Source organism: Cygnus olor, chromosome 5 (assembly GCF_009769625.2).
Source record: "Cygnus olor isolate bCygOlo1 chromosome 5, bCygOlo1.pri.v2, whole genome shotgun sequence".
NCBI classification, from domain to species: Eukaryota; Metazoa; Chordata; class Aves; order Anseriformes; family Anatidae; genus Cygnus; species Cygnus olor.
This window is the reverse complement of record NC_049173.1, coordinates 60706491-60728027: the sequence shown is the minus strand read 5'-3', so window position 1 is coordinate 60728027 and position 21537 is coordinate 60706491. Positions and strand designations below refer to the sequence as shown.

Sequence of the window (21537 nt, the reverse complement as noted above, 5' to 3'; positions counted from 1 at the left end):
GCAACTTGCCTTGGTTATATGCAGTAAAGAGTTACATATGCATGAAGTTTCACAATGCGCCTATACATATGCATGACCCATCCCCACTTCATATTAAAATTAGTTCCAAGAAGTCATTTCCATATCTCCTGGTGGTGGTCACCGGGGTTGTGGGGATGAAGGCTGATAACTCTTCTTCATCATCACTAGCTGACCTCCTGCCTTTGTGCAGACTCAGCTGCTCCTTGTCTCTTGTCCAAACCACAGGGTCGGTCTCAGCCGGTTCTTGAGTCAGGTTCCCTGTTTTTGTCAGGAACCATCCTCTGTGAGGGGCCCCAAGACTTCTTGTTTTAAGACCTTTAAGACTTAATTTGCACAGTAGTAAGGAAAGACATTAAGCAACATCTATTTTTAATAGAATAATCTAGGTATTCATTAGTCAGCATCCTGTCTACTACGATTCTCTTAACCCCCTCTCTCACTTCAAGAAAGAGAAACTTCTGGAAAAGAACACTTTCCTACTCCCAGCATTCTTTAAAATGGCCCACAAGCGTCTTGGTGGTTCTATGAGTAACAACTGCGCATCTCCTATGACTTCAAACAAGAGACGTATTTACAACTGCTTCCTTCTCCCCCAGAGCCTGAAAGATCAGTGGTCTGAGGGTTAACAGTCTAACTTGTTCTCCAGCAAAGCTTCCATAGTAAATCCACCTTCCCTCCCCCTGTCCCCCATGCATGTCGGCTCACTGGCAGGTTTGCCTGTTTTCAGAAAACCGAAGGGGAGGCAGAAATGGCTGCACAGACACTTGCTTACCCTGTTCTATGTTACATATACGTTACAAACCTTGTCAGTTTATTTGCTTCTGAATGCATCTTGCTTACGTAAAAGGCTTTCTTTGTTCAGAACCGATGACACGCATAAAAAAGTCGGTCTTTGCACTCCAGAAGCATTAGCATAGCATGCTGGCTCTGCATTTTGCCTTGCAGAGACTGACCTTCTCCATCAGGACACCTACAAGCAACACTCACTAAGCTCTGGACGCCAGCAATGCAGAGGGTTTCTTCGCTTGATTGAGAGCTTTTCACTGTGTGCTCCCTTCCTTAGAGCAGAAAGCCTCAGTTCATTTTGTACAACGTTTTATTCTGTAAACAAAGCATACTGACATACAGAACAGGGCATTCATTTCCGAGTGAATGAGCAACAACTCGGTGTGGTTTTTGCTGTTGTTGTGGTGGTGGTTTTGTTTTTACATTCAACCATGTACCACCTACAATGAATTATTATTCACTCTTCATACTACAGCAGCATCTAGAGGTCCTGACCAACTGCAAAGCATGTAGTAATTCAAGCTCTCAAGACAAGTTATTACTTCCCAGTGTTTTCAATCTATATAGGCAAGACAAAGAAGGGGAAAAAAAAAAAGCAGTTCCCCCCCTTTCAAATGATAAAGAATACAGGCAATATGAAACTCAAGAACAGGACCAGAAACAAACCAAGGGACTCTCATTCTTTAAAACCCCAAATCATTCTTCACATTTCCAAAGGCATGTTTATGTTACAGATGTGAAAAAGTGAACAACAATTCAAATAAAGAAGTCACATTTATTTGCTATATAATTTGCTGGATTCCTCTGGATGGAACTGCAGCAACAGCATACACAACCAAAGCACGCTCAGCACCATAACCCCAGGGCCTATGGGTCACATACTAGCTGTCATTAATCAAGGAGCAAAATCATTCAGTGGGTATGACTACTGAAACAAGATAATATTTATCAGCACACAGATCTCAGGAAAACAGAAGTAGAGCCCTCAGATAGAATTGCAAAAAAGGCATGAGAAAAAGGCATGAGAAAGTGGTCAGTGCATGTATCAGAAAGGATGCTGTATGCAGAAAATAGTATTGAGGAGTCAGTGAACAGCAGCTTAGTCAGATAAGTGAAACATGTCAGAGGTAGCCTGGAACAATATATTACCATGAAGAACCACAACCAACACAGATTAAAAAAACAACACAAGACTCAATTTCACACTTTTTGCAGAAGGCCCGTTCTACTATCCTTACAGTTTCTTCCAGTATCTGTAATGCTTTTATAAGCAGCTTCATACTACGAATTTCTTCTCCATTGAATAGAAAGAGAAAACACATCTGAAAATTACCTACGAACTACAACTACTGCAAACCTAGGAGAGAAAACCACACAGCTCATACTACGACCTTAATTCCCTCCCCCTCATGAGTTGACTGTTATATCATTAGAAAGTTTTCCTGTCCTATTTTCTAACAGCCCTTTAATGGCATCCACCGTACGTATGAAAAACGGTTTTATAAATAGCTTCAAAGGCAGTTAATGATATCGGAAGGCAATTTGCACTTCTCCATTTCTCCCACCAAAACCAGTGCTGGACCTACGTTCTCTGCCAAACACTCACCTGGAACTACTCCTGTGGGCATGCTCTGATTAGTAACTCAGCTGGGCTGCCAAGCAGATGCGAGAACCAACCTGACATTGCTCTTATAAGCTGGAGAACTTGTAAAAACTTTGTTTTTAGATTGAAGTCTTCCTATTCAAAAGCAGCTAGAAACATATGAGCTATCTTGGATCAAACTGTCCTCAACAGCTAAAACTGACTTATGCTCTTCGACAAGAACTCTCCTGTTGTTTCCAAGAGCTCTTAGAAGATTTTCTTCCCTAAGCAGTAGCTTCAGAAACTTTAGGTTTGGTTTGCAATTCAATAACAATTCATGTGGATCTGCATCCCTGCAAACCTATAATAAATTGATGTCTGGCACAGACGATAATTCCTCAGAAACACTGCTCCTTTCACAGTTTAATCAACTACAGCTTGTTTCAGAAGGGCCTCATTTTCTCCTTTTGCCAGGCTACTTTCTAAATTATCTTTTTCTTTTTTTTTTTTTTTTTTTTTTAATTCTGATCTTCTGTTTAAAATGTGTGTACACATCTACTTATGTTCACTGGCACTTCTCTGTGATGCAAACTGGATTTTCTAAGATGCCGGGATCTCACAACTCCAGCAGAAGCTGGCAGGTGCAACATATGCTCATCATAACATGCCGATAAAATAATAAAAGGCCAGAAGTGGCCTTATGTCTCCACCTTCTCACACTGCTTCCTCCAGCTGAATTTTTACACTAATGATAAGTGATTAGACAGTCAGCTTCCTCCTCACACACTTCTCAAAAGAACAAGAATTCATTCTTTCTTCAATTATATTGCATCAAGACATAATGTTTGTCACTCTACCTGCAGATAAGAAAGTCAGTACCTGCGTAAAGAACCCATGAAATAATTTAAAAAAATAATTGTTCAATTTTTTCTAATACTCTTCTATATGCATACTTGTTCCTTTTAGTTTCAGAACAAACTTCGGCACTTTCCAGCTGCTGCGTTGATCACAGGCAATCTTCCCGCAGCAACGTTGAGCTCTGCAATACAAAGATGTCCATCCACATCCATGATGCTATGATTTCTGGTGTGCCGCTTCTAACATGAAGTTTTACAAAGAGCCATGGAGTGTCCTGCCCCACATCCAATTAAGATCTGTTTTGCAAAACCGAGAGCTTTGACTGGCTTCGGAACCTGGACGTTTGCTTCTGTGCCATCACCACACATCCCGTGTTCGTTCCATCCCCAGGAGAAGCAAGAGTCACCTGAAAGAGAGGATGCAAAACACTGAATAAAGGCAGCAAACACAACAGCGTCAACTAGTTTGGGAAGCAGATTGGTCAAGTCATATTCTAATGAGGTTCTAATAAATTCTTCTAAGGGGGGAAAAACATTCAGGTTCTCTTGAAAACTTAAAAAAAACAGAATGAGCTATTGCCTACCTTGTTTCATATCGTTAACAACATGAGAGGTTAAAATAATAAAGACATCTGAAAAGTGCTCAGCAAATATCTTGTTCTGTATTTACACATAGCCCACAGAAAGGTCTCAGCACTTTAAACCTTTCCTGAAACGATGTGGGATCCTCATCTTTCAGGTTCACCTCAGTAAGCAAAACTTAGTAGCACAAACTAAGGCTAGGGACATTTTAATCAGTTCATGCAGCACAGTCTGTAGGACTGGGGAACACGCAGAGCTGCCAGGCTGCCAAACAAAGCTCATTCCTGCTTTCAAAGAAGTAGGAATGAAACCTATTTTTTTTTTCCTTTGAATACAGATCTCCAGCATGCCTTACTCTTAATCATCACACCTCTTCCGCTTGCTTCGGCATTATTTCACTGCTTTTATTATCCTTATTTTCCTTCACTGTCATTTATTTTTGTAAAATCTACTTTTACATCCCAAATCATGATCCGTGTTATTATTACCCTACAGTACTCTTTCTTAAAGCAGAATATGTAAATCCTGTTCTATAAATTGCTGGCATAAGAAGAGATACATAACACCCCCCCACCTTATTCTGAACAAGAGATATTTCTTCCCTATTTTCCTGTCTTTATTTCGCTGTCGCAAACTGCGCCTGTGAATTTCTGTAATGAAAAAGAAAGCCACCCTGCAACAGAATCGTGTTTCTGATGCCACTGTTATTTTTGAAACGCAGCAGGTATTAAACAGCATGAGGCACCACTCCAGAGTACAAACAATGAAAAGAAAAAAGCCGACATTCACCAATCCAACCCCAATCATAATTCTAATTCAGAAACCGATTATTCCAAAGATAGCAGGATCATCTCTCTCTCCTGCAAACTCAGTACATTTCATTCTCATCCGTTTTCTTTATATATTACTATGTTAAAGTTCTCTTCTTCTATAATTAGGTGTAAACGTTACTAAAATGAGCTTTTGTGTGGTTTAACCCGGCAGACAGCTAAGCACCACGCAGCCCTTGGCTCGCTCCTGCCCAGGTGGATAGGGAGAGAATCAAGACAAAGAGGTGAAGCTGATCTGTTGAGATAAAGACAAATTCTCAGGACAGAAAAGGAAGGGAAAATAATAATAAGAGCGATTCTATATACAAGCAAGGCCTGCACAATGCACTTGCCTCTGGCCAAGCCCACTTTTACAGCTGGTCCTGGTGCCCTGGGGCATGATGCACACGCAACGCTAACAGCCCAGCACATCACACCCATGTACATAAGCATGTTGCGGCAACATGCCAAAAATGGGTGATGTACCCCCTTTCGAGGTCACTGAATGGAATATCTAAGAGGTTAAGAGATTTTTCTTTTTTTTTGGTAAGGCTCCAGGTAAGAATATTTTTGTCAATATTAACGAGCAAGAAAAAGATATCACAAGCCAAGAGACTCAAGACGCATCACAGAACAATTATTCAGGGAAAAATTCAACAACAAAAAACCATCTGCACCTAAGAAAAGACATTCTTTTGCGCAGTTGTTAATATGTTAATACGTGGATCCTGCAGAGTAAGCCTACCTCAAATGGAAAAACCTCCAAGTTTAATGAAAAGGAAATACAGCATGCTCTTATGTTAATGAGACGACTATGGCAAGCTTTTTGTAGCCAGGCCCTTAGCAATTAGTACAATGACCAAATGCAATGAGCTGATGTTTGTATGGGGATTCACTACATCTGACTGAAGGATTTATTTATTTTATTTTCATCCTAGCCCATCAGGACAAGAGAGAGGAAATGAGAAAGTTTTTGTTCACCTTGAACCACAAACTGCTCAACGACATATTAATGCCTCTCCAAGTAATAAGTAGACCTAGTTAAACACCTTTTGAAAAAAACTCACAGAAAAATTCACAAGCTAGGAAACCCACATACGAGAATACCTGCCCTAAAATAAACACCAAGTCTTTTCCAGCCCACAGTTCTCCAAGCATGTAAAAAGGCCAACAAACAGATTTTTGTACGTGGCTCCAGTGAGTTTCATGTTTACTGAAATGGGCCGAGGTAAAGCAGACAAAAACCTATACATACAGAGTACTTTGGGTTCACAAATAGCCTTAGGCAAAAGGCCACATGCATACGGAGTGCCAGGCAGAAATCCGGAGGTCTGATGGGCAGCTGACCGACGCAGAACAGCAGGTCCCAGTCATGATTCTCAACAACAAGTCCTATGTCTAGAAAGCTAAAAGGCAGAGAGTTACTGTGGCCAGAACAGGTGTGCAATACCACACCTGCCTGCAGTACATTTTGAGCGAGGTTTGTGCACAAAAAGGGCAGGGGCTTGATTTCTGTCAGAGAAAAGAGAACCGGTGGAAAAGACGCAGAGTCTGTTTTTTGCACCGTCATCAGTGGGACTTGCAGGAGGGCTGGGCAGTGCGGCTGGCAGGGCATGGGAAAAAAATGAGTTAAGGAAAGGCCTTCGCTAAGGAACTAATGACTAGCCTCTGGCCAAAGGAAGAGACCATCCAGTCCAACTGCCTGACCGCTTTCAGGACTAACCAAGAGTTAAAGCATTTTCGATCGTTTCTATTCACAGTTTATATACTGATAAAAATCACAACGCAACGTGAGCAGCTCTTCATGTTTTCAGGGGAAAATTCAATTTTTATGTCTGTGCCAAACCTTTCAAGGATGAAAGACCATAAGAATGATGTGTATTAATACGCCTAAACATTAATTCTAAGGGATTTAAAACAAGCACTGTAGCATAATCTCAAACCAGATGATTTGTGCATGTGGTGGGGTAGGGAGGGAAAGAGCAAGCTGCTCTGTGTCAGCAGGGTAAATGAAACGGCCTAACACGTTGCATTCACCTTTTCCCTCTTAAAACCTAAATACTCAAAGTACAAATAAAACCTCACAACTAACATGGCAGCCTGGTATAAACCCAAGGAAATTCCAACTTGAATTCACTTTCACTCTAATGACAGTCTGCAGTGAGACTAAACAGGCTTTTCCCCTGAACAAGAAATACACACGAAGTGGGAGCAGAAAAGCCCTTAATTAATTTGCCAGTTTGGGTCACAAAACCAAGAAAGGGTTACTGCCTTCCCTCTGGACACAGGCATTACCTAGGCTTTTCTCAGGGTAACTACAGTGACAGCCGCAATCCACAACTTGATCAAACTGGAGAAAAGTACGTCTGGTAAAGTAAGGCTGCTGCATATTGGAGAGAGGAGGGGGTTCTGGGGAAGCAGGGGTCTTGCAGTTGCTCCTCACTGCTGCGTACTCTGTTCTTCAGATAAGAATGAACTAATGTTGGCGAATGAGATGCTTTGGGTGAGATTCACTGCACGACTTCAGCCACCTAACAGGCAAGCAACTTAGCTACAGTTACCCTCAGGACTTCAACAGTCAATGGCGGCATCTACTTCTCTCCAAGAGGCAATTCATCTCATCTAAACACTGGCGTCAACATCAAATTTATCTCACGATGTTGACTATAGAGGGAGACCAAGCGATTGTCTTAGCCCAGGTATATCGTTATTAAACAGCTGAAGATAGGTTATGACAAGTCATATCCTTGCGATCGGTCTGAAAGTACAGCAAGGAAAACATCGTGGAAACAAGGAAGCTCCAAACATCGCTGCAGCCTAGTTTCGGGCTGCAATCTGCTTCTAAACCATTGTGCCCTGCAGACTAATCACTGGAATCTTTAAAAGCTCATCTCTTCCTTCTACTCCTATTCTCCCAACCACACACATACAGACGGAAGCTGGCTTTGAAGGCAACCCAAGTATCTTGAAGACAAGCTATTCAGCAGACAGCTTTGCATATTAAGGATTCATTAAAGCATTTTAGTCCAGCTCTATTGCATAGGCTTTGTGCTCTTAGTAATACTCCAAATACCTCAATATCATTATTCTTTTAATTTTAAATTAGTGCTACTCTTCAGATGGTTATAGATAAAGTTACAGTCATCAAGAGACTGGCAATTTGCTCAGAGCAAGTCAACTTGAAACAGAATCAGGGCAGAACCTGGAACAAAATTCAGGTGTCTCAGCCACCGCCTTTTGGCTATTTGAAAACACTTCAAGCCTTACAAGGCATAACATAACAATATGCAAAAGGTTTAGACTATATCTGCCCACAAAGATTGTAAAACACAAGCCTTCCTATGTTTTCAGAACACCTGGCAAGTGATGGTATCATATAAAATAAAAGGAAAGAAATATATATTACTTTTGCATTTTTGTTAGCAACAATTCTGTCATCAGTGGAAACAACTTGCAATTTTACAATGTAAGAGACGGAGTTAATACCAATTCTTTCCATACAAAAGCATGGAAACATGTTAGTAACTGAAAGGACAGTCAAAACATTCTGCTTAATCTAAAAGCTACCTTTGGTAAGTGGAATACAAGACACGATCCCAAGACAGTATACGCTACTGAGCGGCAGAAGTAGAAAACAACAGAGACTTGTGCAGTGCCAGCTTTATCATGGAGCCACACTGACGGCCACGTTTCCATGGAGCAAGCTGCCTTGCACTCAGGCAGCCCATCCAGTTGCTGCTGAAGCTGCCCAGGCCCACAGCCTTCAGAGCCACACATCTAACCTCACAATGCCTTAGAAAAAAACCACAGGCACTGCAGTGCTAGCTCAATGTGCAGATAAGGAACATACGTTTTGTGATAGCAAGTACGAAGTCACAGTGCTACAGACTCACTGAGAGTTCAAAGCCAGCCTCCAGCCACCACCTGGTCCTCACCCCAGCTGGGCAGCACGACCAGCTCTCCCCAGACACTGGCCCCACAGCACCACTCACTCCTTCCCTTCCCCTCCCCTCCCCACGCTAGCAGGGCTTTTAGCCCAGTATCAGCTGCCTTCTGGTCCCGTGCCTGGTTCTCCTCCTGGTACCTAAAGGAGGATGACTGCCTGTGGCCTTCCAACAGCTCCTCACAACAACTGTATGAAGCCAGCACGACAGGGACTTCTCTGGCTTGGTGCCCTAAACTAACACCTTCCATCAATTATTTTTTTTTTACAGCAGAAGCACTGCCGTGTTACTAGGACCTTCCCTCTGCCTGTACTTGTACATGTGTAATAGAGCAGGGCCTTCACACTGGGTCAGGGCCTAGAGGCCAGCCGACAAAACCTCTCACTACAATATACAGCTGACTACCGGGAAGAATCAGAAAATCAGCTTGAGCATGTAAGATGCCTCAGTGCAGCTTAGGGAGCCACACTGCGACGTGGAGTACCATAAAACGGAGCAGTAAGGCCACACATCTACTTGGAAATTAATTTCACTTGGGAAAGCCCAATTTCTTGTTTCTCCTTCAATATCAGTCTCTATCCCATGAACAGCAAACAAGCAAGAGCAGTACAGAGCATAACCTGCCTTTTCCATCCTCATTTTCAGAGCACAGAAATAGCTGAGAGTTAGAAAGTGGGAATCATGTTTATGATGTTTTATCATGTTTCTGAGCATGCCATGAAGGGCAGCGTAGCACATCTGACATAGCCTGAAAATGGTATGTGGGGAAGGACCACAATGTACAGTAACGGAAGGAAAGAGAAAGAAACTAGCCCTGCAGAGAAATAGGGAAAGGTATGGTAAGAACAGCACTTACCAAAAAAAGCATTCGTATTCTTACAGGAATGTGGTACATTTTCCTACGCAGTGTTTTAAGAACCAGACAAATATTTCAGCCCATTCACTAGAGGTAGTGCCATCTTGTCATCTAATATCAAATATGAGTGGAGATTTCATTCTACTCTCACAGGGCAAGTCAAAGCAGGAGCTGAATGGCTCACCCCACAAATTAACACGCAGCGATTTAAAAGAATCATTCCACATTCTTTCAGACAAGCCACAGTTTAGGTTATTCAGTGCTAGTTCATGATAGATTTTATTTTTTCTTTCTCAGTTATACATTGCCATTTTGAAGAGAAAAACCTGCAGAAATACACAAAACCATACTCTAGGATTTAAAAGCAACATCCTTATAACTACAGGTTCCTTGGGCTGCCACACCCTCACAGATTTTGTGGCAAAACTTAAGTTCTGTAAGAGGGAGAGGTTTGCTTGGCTGCATGTAGGTAGCAAGGAGAGAAGTCTATTGCAAGTATTAACTGTTCACATTTCTGCTTTCACAGGCAAACACCAATGGTACTTCTTATGACTAAGGCTCATGGGTGCTGCACAGGGTTTTCCTTTTGGTGTTACTCAAACGTTTCAATTCCTCCCAGCAGGAAAGCACCTTCAGCTCAGCACTGAACAAAACATGGGCTCACGACTTTGTGCAAGACTGAACGTAGCCGGACCACTGACGATACGTGAGGATTATATCATACATGAAGCAGCTGCAGTGCAGAGAGGAATAAGCATTAAAGATGCTTGCTTTTTACACCTGTAGAAGACTAGAAAATCTTGAAATTTTGCTTTCTGAAATACAGGACAAGAACACCTGACAAATTTGTCAGTGGAGAAATTTGTCTTAAGGCTCTGAATGTTAACCTGCTTCAACAGAGTATCAGGCATGGCAGAAAGCGACACTCATTTGCACAGCTTACACCCCTGCCTCTCAAAATGACAGGCACAAAATGTGTCAGTGCTCTCTGTGTGACCACAACTAGACAGTCATGGTCTCGTTGCAGAGACAGGGACAGAAGTCCTGTGACTATTTCTGCATGACATGAAGGAGAATATATGGAAAATACCTTTTACTAAGTGCTTAGTAAGAGGTTGTCCGTGGCAAGTAAAATGGCCAAAGCAATATTCCAAAGCACACCTAGGAGGGGGTGAGAGTCATTTAGATGTCCCTTGAGACCATTCGGAGCCACGGCTGTTTGCACCCATGTATTCTGGGTATAAAGCATTACTGTGTCAAACTTACACACACTTTCAGCTGAAATAAATGATTATACCAAGAAAAGGAGGGGACAGCTGCAATTCATTCTGACCTAGAACATTGCCTTTAATTCTGGGTCTTGTATGTTAATCTTCAACACACCACTAGGAAAAGCAACAGATGAGTGCAGAGATGGACGCAGATGCGAGAATGGGCAACTCCTCCGACTGCATTACAGCTACACGTAGCTTACCGCGCACGCTAAGGAAATCGCAGAGCAGCAGAAGTTACAGACGGCAAGATAGGCAGCAGCATGCAGGTAAAATGGTGCTTCCTTCTACTTTGTTGGTTGAAATCAGAAACGAGATCACACTAGGATCTCTCAGGAATCCTCTCCTCAAGAAAGAATAGCTAAGTAGGAAAAGAATATTTTGGAAATGCTTTGGCACTTAATGGGTTTTATAAAGCAACTCTTTATACCATACACTGGTCTATTTACAAGTATACAGTTTTAAGGTGATAAGGTATACCAGGCTATATATGGCTGTCAGTCCTTGACAGCTTATAAAAAAATACTTATGATACAATAAAAGGTAAACAGATATTCGATATGGTCACGTTTACCTACAATTTCTGCTTGTCTGACTGCTATTCTCTTCCCCTGAAGGGCTGTTTCCACTGAGCAAAAGCGAGTGTTTTGTTCTGGGATTTGTTTCTGAAGATGTTCTTTCCTGCAGAACACAATTATCTGTAACTCAGAACCAAGAAGTGAAATGCTTGCTCCTTCCATATGGATATCTTCTGTAAAATAGCTTTATGCTTAAATGGGCTTTAGTTTGAATGTTTCCCCTTTCACTTTTCTTCATCAGTTGCAAGGCTGCATTTTGGTCAAGTTTCAAGATATGTGGTATGAACGCACGCTGCTGTTGAGTGAAATTTTATAAATCTGCTTGTTGATACTGAACAAGTGAGGGCTTTTTTTCCATGCTTAACAAGTAATCTGAGGTGAAGTCCAGGTCATTAGCTAAAGCATTAGAAATGCAAAGAGAAAAGACAAGAAAACAAGTGTTCACTGAGTTGCTCAGTTCCTTTCTTATTGATTGAACCAGCAGATTTTCTCAGAGCTCCACAAATCCTGTCTCCTAACAGACAGTAGTTGCAACTCAGCAGTGAAGTTATTAGTATGCCTTACTTTGATGAAGTTTCAAGCTGTAATGTTAGCATAGCACAGCATCTCAGATCCCGGTTCCCCTGCAAGAGTCACTTTGCAGTTTTAACAGTGACACCACTGAAATGTGTGTGTACAAAAGAGCTTTAAAATACAAGCTCGATGCAAGCTATAACATAGCTAGAGAAAAAGGGAATTCAGGATGAACTGATTTACCCCCCTTTCTGGGCAGGATTTTCAGATTACATTTCCTCCATGCTGCAACTGTTGTTCTTGATTTAGCCTACTTGTATCTGGTTCAAATGTGCCTATACCACACTGTACTGTAGTGCAAGTGCACATCTAATAAAACCCCTATGGACCATGTGCCTTGTCTGTCTCGGTTTTTGCGCCTATTCTTATAGGGATTCTTAAACTAGTCACTGTGTTGGGGGCCTAAACAGGATAACTCAGGATCTACTCAGACAGCACAATGGCTGGGTCATTTGAGCACCTATAGAGAGAGCAAAAAGTAAATGACTTAGTAACATCCCCATGTTAGCAGTGCTGGAGCTCAAAACCATCATTCCCCTCACGCAGCACAGTTCTGCGAACTAACAGCATCCCTTTCAAAGAAGGAAACAGAGTGACTTGACTGAGCTATGAAAGAAGATGAAAGCAAGTTAAAAAAAAAATCCCATAATTCAGACTTCACTGACCTTAAAGAGATTTACTTCAAGTGTGTGTACCAGAAGCAAGTCATGTTTGTTCAAAGTGGCAGATGAAACGCAAGGTTTTTACCTGAAATTGGCTCGGCAGAGCTGACCTTGTGTTAACGTTCAATTGCAAGTAATACAGTAGCTGAATACTGAAGAAAAAAATTTTTTGAAAAAAATGCAAAACAACACTACCACAAACTACAGCCTCAATCCCATCTACATGGTTTAGCCATTTCTCTGATTTCAGAAAGGGTTTTGGGGGTCTACTGTAAAGCAGAACCCAACCATTCTAGCTCTTCCCATTTCTTAAAAATTATCATAAGACTGGAGACTTCAGCCACAACATTCAGTCAAGCAAATGATGCAGATTAATGAGACAGATGATGTTTATCAGAGGAGACACAAATTCTCTTTCCTTTCCCAGGTAACCAATAGCCAGGAAGACCAGAACTCTAGGAATATAACCTCTATTTTTTTAAGCCGTACTTTTAAAGCAGTACCTGATATTTAAGTAAGCATTCTGTAAAAACTAAGCAAATGGACAATACTGGATGTAAAAATAGTGGGAGAATAGGCTATGTCAAGTATGGTAGAAAAAAATAAGCGCTGTACCAAACCTAAGAATTAAACATTCAGGAGGAGAATCAAAGCAGACAGCTTCAAAAACAGAAGTGCCCAGAGGGTAGGATTGGATCTGTTTCTCCAAACATCAGTTCAAAACCATATACAACTGCTGAGTGAAGTCTAGAGGAATCACTTGCTGATATGAAGCCAAGGAAGAGTTCTACCATCAACACCTGTTTAAAAGCAAAGACTGGTTTAATTACATAAACACCGATTTTGACATACTTGTTTTTCTGATGCAGAACAGAGATTTTGGGCAAGATGTAAAGCACAGCTTACCAACTTTCACCTTTTTATATTCTGCATGGATAAATCTCATTGTAATTCCCTTTACTTTTATCCACTGCATTATATAACTTAAAACTAATTATTTCTATTGTAAAAAAAAAATTTTATTCAAAAGTTGAGCTTCAATTCTGCGTTGGCAAAAAAGCATTTCAAAGCAACACACAGGGCTAAAGAAATTCTAGCCCTGAGCTAGACCAGAACACACAGGGTGTGTAAACACACCTCTTGTGAACTGGGGCCACCTAGATGGGGAGCAAATTTGCTGCAGCAGGGCTTCTCCACATTTCTCCTTGCAGCACTGCCTTCAGCCTTCACTGCGACTCCAAAGTCCATGTGTCTCCTCTTCATACCGCTCCTGCCTAGCTTTCCCTAGAAGTGAGCAAGACAGGAAAGAAACACCAGCACAATTTGGGATGCCGCATACAAGTAGCACCACTTGGGTTGTCATGGTTCAGAAAGGCAAACAACATCTCTCTCCTGCAGATGGTTCAAGGCATGTTTTGGGGACACCTCCTTACTTTGCCTCCATCACTGTAAGAGACACACAGATTCTGAACTGGGAGCTGCTCCTTGAGCAGAGGGAACGTATTGAGTCAGTCTTTGGAAGACAGCAAGTGCAGAAAAGAGTGTCCTGAGATGAAAACCTCCTGCCGTTAACACCGGAGAGATGCTTTCTGAAAGTTTCATCACATTTTTCTGGACCCTGGCAAAAGCGCCATAGTCAAAACAACATTCATTCATCAGGTGCAGGGATCTGAGGTTAGAAAATAAAATGGCTTTGGCAAGGTGACAGGAAGGACAGCTGATGGGCAGAGGGATTCAGAGGCTCCATGCCAGCTCCAGAAGGTCAGAGGACCAGAACAGAGAGCGCAAGCTGCGTCCCTCAGACACTGTTTGGCACTATCCCATCTGAGCCTCTGCATAACCTCAGGGTGAAGAGGAAACTAGCTGGAGTCAGGACTAGCTGGCACCATTTTGGAAGAACTATCCCCGCCAGAAATCTGGGATAACAAAATATTCTTCAGAACAACAAAAAAGTAAACTCTACATTTGACCAAATAAACAATCCAAGAGCTTTGTTCTCCTCTCTTTGGAGGAAGTGGAAACACTGGAAATACAGCATCTTCATGCACTGGCCTCACTCTTCTTTCCTGAGGCCATGCAGAAAACCAACTTCTTCCGTCTTCCCCTATGGTCGGCACTAGGCTAATCACAGAGCAGGATCAGCTATATGGGCAGTAAATTAAACCAAAAATGACACTGAAAAAATAGTTAAAATTTAAGGCCGTATTTGGCACCACAACAAATATTTATCATTATTCCCAAAGAAACAGTAATAGCATGAAAAACTTTAAGTCATGATGAATATTACTGAGAAAATAGTCTAAAAGACTAAAACCAAATCAGACCAAACTTTTGGTGAAATAGCAAGCTTCAGTTTGCAGTAATAAAAGTTAGGCAGGATAAGCATGCACTATATATAGATAGGTATAAAACACACGAACAAATGAACACTGCATAAAGTAGTTCTCCCTAACCTTCAATGTGACTATGTGGGAAGCCGATTTTTTTCTTTAAAACACTGGAAAACAGAACAACCAAATAGGAAAACAACAAGGTCAGACAATGTTGACCTGTCTCATGAAGTAACTAATTTTTTCTGACTCTGCTTCAAATGTCTTGTGATAACTTTAAACCTGCTGCATTCCAATAATGAAAGCATTTCTCATGCAGTACAGCCAAGATACCTTTAACCTTCAAGGTCACTTATTAACAGACCTGTCTATTCATGGATAAACCAAGATGCCATTTCTCTTAACTCCACAGGCTGCCTAAGTCTACTCAGGGATAGGAGAAGCAAGAGCTTACATTTTCATGTGTCAGATCAACTTTGCAGAAGTCTTTAACAGAAGTGACTCATTCCCAAATCATTTAAACACTTAAAAATGCTACCCTAAATCCCAAATAAGAACCCACCTCTTTTTTTTTTTGTGTGTCAGCATTTTACACCTCTCCATATAACTTCTGAAATTTATTTAAAACAAAGAACCATGATCTTTTTTAAAAAGGATAACCAACCAGGCCAAGGTATTTTTATTTTAGCCAACCACTGAATCTAACAATTTACCACCCAAAAAAGCAAGTACGAAGAATTACAGCACAACCAGCGGGTCCATATATACACTTGCAGACATGTATCCTACAGGATGCATATATATATATATATATATAAATACTTTGCATAAGCAAACAGAGGATACACTTATCTAATATGTACAAAGGCACACGCAGGTAGCAGCCAGCATCTCACTTGCTGCCACAGAGAGTTAAATCCAAACTGCAAAACCACGTTTTCAACAGTGAAGTGACAGAACTTTGAAACGGAGACCGAAGGAGGTTGTGCCCATGCCCTCCTCGCAGCCAACAATGCCCGCCTCAGGCCTGGCTCTCTCCTGCAGAGCTCTTCCCAGCGGGGTTCATGCTTTTGGACCTCGTGTTGGCAGCAATGCACAGTGCAACAATTTTTTTGCTGCACACCTCTCTCCGTAGATGCTCATGGTTGATTTGGAGCGCCTCAGTTTCTGGGAGTGGGATTCAGCTCGCCTAACTCCAGAAGACCTAGTGGTGCATCTGCTTACACATGTACATATGTATGCACGTACCCAACCCTTTACACCTAGGCACCTACCTCACCTCATGCTCAAGAGGCACTTCTGTAGTGTGGTTCACCTCATCCAAGGCAAATTTCAAGTCAAAAAAAGCCTCGTTCCCCATCTCTACCTCTTCATTGCCTATGTATTGGACTAGGTCAGACTAAGTTTAAGTTAAAACAGACAAAGCTTACCCTACTGAGCTTTCTGAAAATCAGATATTTTAATGCAAAAAAAAAAAAAAAAAAGAACCCATTGACATTTCAAGGACGCCCAAAATGTTTATGCAATTTTGAGAATTCAGATGTATCCTACTCTTCCAAAACGTCACGTACAGTACATAGACAACTCAGAATGCTGTTGTCCATTAAAACCTTCTAGTATGATGACCAGTACTGCATTAAGTGCCACTTCAGTAAACACCAGGCTCTATCTTTATAGTTTTACTGCATCTCTGGTATCTAGCTCGTTCAAATAAAACACTAAAGGAAAAAGAAAGCAGCAAAGGCTTTATTCAAAGGCAGTTAATTTGTGTATGATTAAATTTAAAGCGGACTTCAAAAGTTGATTCAGCTGCCTGACAGATTGAGTTTGTTCCTGATTTCTGCATAAGCATGCCTATAAATATGGAGGTAAAGCATTACACTTCAGTAACTTCTTAGGAAACAGGAATGACTTTTACATCTAAGTAGTAGCACTTGATTATTTAGAACTGCCTTTACATCACTGTGTTGAAATATGGTGCCATTAATTTCAGCAGCTCTGATTTTCAACGCCTTCTAAGGTAGCCAACGTGTCTTGCTGAAAGGCTGCTGATTACCTTTCCAACATGAAAGACTAAGCTTTTCACAAATTGCATAGGAGATCCTTCTAATTAATTAGTCCATAGTTCCTACACCACTTGATTTCATTGTTGGCTTTTTGGGGGGATGGGAGTGATGTTTAGAAAGCTCCTGATGCTTTTGCAAGCGAAAATATTTCTTGCTCTCTGCAAGAGATATTTTTTGGATGCTTTTGCTACCGAGAAATTCTTTGGCTCTCTAGAGAACAACTAAAGGATGACGACTTGGTATTCATTTGCAAGCATACTTCTACTTTTGAGGATTTCAGTTGACTAACCAGATTCCTGACCACAGCCCTTCAGCCACAAAGTAACATGCCTAAGTCAAGGCCCACGGCAGTGGCAAGATCCAGGCCCCGGGGCTGTGGAAATGACTTGGCCGACCACGTCATCTTCGTGCAACCAGCTCTGCCTCCGCCTGACTACAGGGAGGGGTCCAAAGCTGCTTCTCCAGTCAGAAATCTGCAAGGGTCCTAACAGGACTTAAGCAGTGAAGGCAAGCCTTGATGGGAATGGCAAGGGGACCAATAGCTTCTCCTTGAAACGAGAAAAGCCATGAGAAAAGGGTTGCCTGTACTTCGTAGAGCAAAAACCTGACTCATAACTAATTCCTTCATTTTCAGCTATCGGTTTCCATTTCTAAAGCTTCACTCCTCTTAGCCCCGTGACTCTAAACCTTTTTATAACAGATGGAGAATTACCCCTCAGAAAGCCAAAGCATAATCCTCCTTTCCTGAGCTCCGAAGGGATCGCAGGGAGACTTTCCCTCCCAGCAAACGGCAGACACCATCAGAGGACAAAGCAGACACCAGGAGGCTAAGCCTCTGAGTGCTGCCTGTACTGCCAGCCATAGCAAAGCCGTTCAGATCCTGGGCAACTCACTGACTCTGCAGTTTCTACATTTTTCTGCCTGGTCTTGACTGTTTTAGCTGTTTATATTGGTACCTCTTCAGTCCAGGGAGCATCTTTCACCACCTCCTCTACAACACAGTGTGATCTCACCTTCAGCTCATGGACATTAGCATAGTGAAAATAAATAACGAAGCACCTCGAAAAATGTCTATTTTCTTTCATCATCCATGGAACTAGACTCACATTGCTCTTCAAGTCGGAAACTTAAGAAAAAAGTGAATAAAAACCCTGCAGTGAAGGCGTTACTGGGTCCTGGAATCTTGGCTCATCTGTATATTTAGCACATACAAGAAATGAACATTGAAATATAACATGAGACATCATACACTTACTTAACTGTCCTTTCTCACATGGTGACTGATATGAAATAAACCCGTCCTACTTTATTCAGTCATAAACTCAAGGAAGGGGATCGTGACGGTAAAGATACCTTTTTATAGGCCTGCTTTATGGAGCAATTCCGCAGGAAAATGCCTCTCAATGCTTTTGTTTCTCCATCTACAGAGCACGGACGTTTGTCTGTCCCAAAGAAGATTTTAAAAGCTTATGGTTTACCACAGTAACTTATACTCAACCCTTAATTTAACATCCACAGAGGAAAGAGAAAAGAAATAGTGCATAATAAAAGCAGAATTCAGTTAAGTAAGTTCGGTACAGACAAGCCATTTTAGAAGATATTTTAGGATTCCTGAACGTATACGAGATCTGTTGAGACAAAAATCTATTCCTAAGAGTCAGTGTTCAATTCCACCTTTGCACTGCCCAGACTCCAAGGATTAACTTAAGCACTGAATTCCAGAGTCAAGAGAAAAGCAGCATTCTGTGGCCATGCCATTTCTATCGGCATGGAGGGTTTTGACATAGCGGGCTTTGAAAGGCTACTTAGTTCCTCTTTTCCTGCTTTTACTTCATTTTGGTACTTAGTTCTTGTCTTCTGTTTTCTGCAACTAGCACCATCTTCCCCCACAGATATCCTCTGTCCCCTTTCCATCCTCTCCTCATCCAGAAAGCATTTCCGCAGACCTCTGTGAGAACACTGCATTAGCCATGAGGGTATCAGAGCAAGCTAGAATGTGCTCTGCACCTGCACACCAGGGCTGCCGCTCTCCATCTCGCTCGGCCAATACGGGATGTGAGGAGCTGCGGGCGGCTCACTCTCCGTGCAGCAGGCTGAGAGCTGCACTGCATCACTATAGCAACAACTGCTGTGAACACTCCCCATTTTTATTGACAGTCCTCGACAAGCCTCACATAACCCCATGGAAAAAAATGATACAAGTGGAGAAACGCAAAATAAAACACCTCGAAGGCCAAAAGGAAAAATATTGTGGAGATCTGCATCTTTATGCATCGCTTAAAATACTTCCCCCGTGGCAATTTGCTGCTTTTACCGTACAGTGGTAACATTAAAATAGCATTTTAAAATTCACAGTTGAAACAGTAATTTAAGCCCCCACAATGCCAGAAGAGAAGACGTGCATGCGATCGGCTCAGAAGACACTTTAGCACGCTGCTGTATTTGACAAAGATTCAGCACTGGGAAACTGACACTACACAAATGGAGAGAAGAAATAAGGTGCATGCATATTTTTTCATGGAGTAATACACATTTGCATATGGACATGCTGAATTATTCATGTCTCCCAGACGAGGCAAAAAAGGCATCTTTCTAAGACAGATTTCTCGTTATCCAAATGATGCGCTTTTAAAAGGAATTTCCTGTGCTTGCAGCAACTGAGACCTAGGTGAAAAATAGTACCGAGATGCTCTGTTGAAGTCTTAGAAATCTATGACTTGATAGACAGGCTTGACACTCCAAAGCCAATAAAGCAAGGTTGAGCTCGCAGCAAAATATGAATATGCCGCAGTCTGAGATGGCTTCAAGCATCCTGGAAAGCTACCAAATCACTGCTGTTGAGCTGCAAAACGTCACCCCTAACCATGCTTTTCCAAGGCCAAGATCCACAGGGCTAGAAAACTGGTCCTTCCTGGTGGTCACCACTTACAACCTTCACTGTTTCTACGTGACTTCAGTTCTCTCCATCAGCTCACACAATATGAACCAAACCCCCCTTCCATAGCTTTTTGCAACCCCCAGAGCGACAACTACTCCTGCTAGAGCCTTGCCCTTACTGACAAAGAGCATTAACACGCTCACAGGAACAGAAGGTTTTGCAGTTGGTGAACCAGCCCAAAACAGTTTGGCCCGGTTGCTGGTTATGATTTATGTCTTTAAAAAAGCACAACAATCCCAACCACTCCCTCGTTCTAATGACTGCCCGAAACAGAAGCACTTGATGGCCAGGTTCAGGGGATGCCACTGTGGCCCTCCTGCACCCACAGCAAGCGAGCCCTGTGGTTGCTCATCCCTCAAGCACTGCCCCGCCATCATCTTGAAAGCCCACTCCTTAACTCCTGTTAAGCAGGAATCAGACTAAACTGAGTCTCACCTCCTGCTTGACACCAGCATCTTGGCTCTTTTAGTGTTCCCTGTGTCCAGGTATGCCCAGCAACATTAAGAATGAACTTACACACAAACAGAAACATCCACAAGTGCTCAGCTGCTTAAAGTGACTGTTCCACCCAGCAACAGACACCAGCTTCCCCATTTAAAGTTTTATGCTTCCAGGAATCTGCTTCTTGATTTACTAATTGATGCACTAGACCGCCACCTTAAAAAACAAAACAAAATACAACAAACAACAAAACCAAGCGCATTTCCCATTATTAAGGAGGGGATATTGACTGCGGATATGCCTGCTGAGAATGTGACAACGATCCCAGCACCAGAGTTATCACTCACCAGCTCCCCCAGACACCTGCTGTTTCCTAGAAATGAGAGCTTCCAACTTAACGTGATTTACCTGCAGACAGATATTCCAAAACACCAGGGCTCGGGAAGTATAAGTGCGTTTCCAGACAGCCAAACAGAGAACAGGCCAAGTTATGTGCTGGCAAATCTCCACTTGTTTCACCATTATCATAGCAGAGAATTTGGCTCCAAGCATGTAGCCATTAATTAACTGTACAGTTAACTATGTCAGTAAACCTATTTGTTATTACACTGGGAAATCAATAAGCCAGACATTGTTAACCCTCTTAACTGATCTGTTAATTCATCCTTGATAAATAAAAAAATACAATATTAAGAATATCAGAGTATACTAATAAACAGTTAATGAGGTTTGTATTGTGATCACTGAACTGTGGAGTAAAGCTGAAAAGAGAAAAAACCCATACTGTGAACAAGAGGCACGTACGATTTTTTTTTTTAACGCAGTCACATCATAAATGATTCTTTTGAAAATTTCAATTAATTTCCATTAATGTATACAAAATTTCTCTCTGCTTCACTATTCTTGGCAGAAGGACTGCAGTGGTGCATTCTGGCACAAAGAAAAGCAACTCTTATGGCACCCAACCACAAATCCTTCCTGCACCACAATATCAGCCATACCAATGCCATAGGAGATCCCGGTGAAAGCAGGAGCAATACAGCCTTTACAAGAGGACACGCTTCACTATTTCTGCTTCAGAGACTTGCAAGGAGGACGATTTTCCACACATCTCCTGGCACAGGCTAGTGCTCTCAAGAACACAGCAGTCTATCTGCTGGTGTATCTGCCCTTCAAGTTTTCTAGGAAAACCCCAATGCTAACTTTCTGTTCAACAGCACAAGATGTTTAAGGTGCTTGTT

At 41.9% G+C, this 21537-nt stretch overlaps 2 protein-coding genes across 3 annotated transcripts in view; one reads left to right on the top strand and one right to left on the bottom strand.

Moving 5' to 3' along the window:
• The window catches only part of KCNC1 (potassium voltage-gated channel subfamily C member 1), a 126865-nt gene extending 114258 nt beyond the window's left edge, over positions 1–12607 (top strand). The window contains exon 5 of one of the 2 annotated variants that reach the window (XR_005820027.1): positions 9964–12607. The gene's annotated coding sequence lies outside the window, so the exon portion shown is untranslated. Of the gene's footprint in view, positions 1–6608; positions 6621–9963 lie in introns of those variants that run through there. The other variant, XR_005820028.1, reaches the window with a different exon arrangement.
• SERGEF (secretion regulating guanine nucleotide exchange factor) overlaps positions 1563–21537 on the bottom strand; it is a 151615-nt gene continuing 131640 nt past the window's right edge. The window contains 2 exon segments of the mRNA XM_040557400.1: positions 1563–3492; positions 3495–3653. Of these exon segments, the coding sequence (XP_040413334.1) occupies positions 3464–3492; positions 3495–3653 (188 nt within the window). The 3' untranslated portion in view covers positions 1563–3463.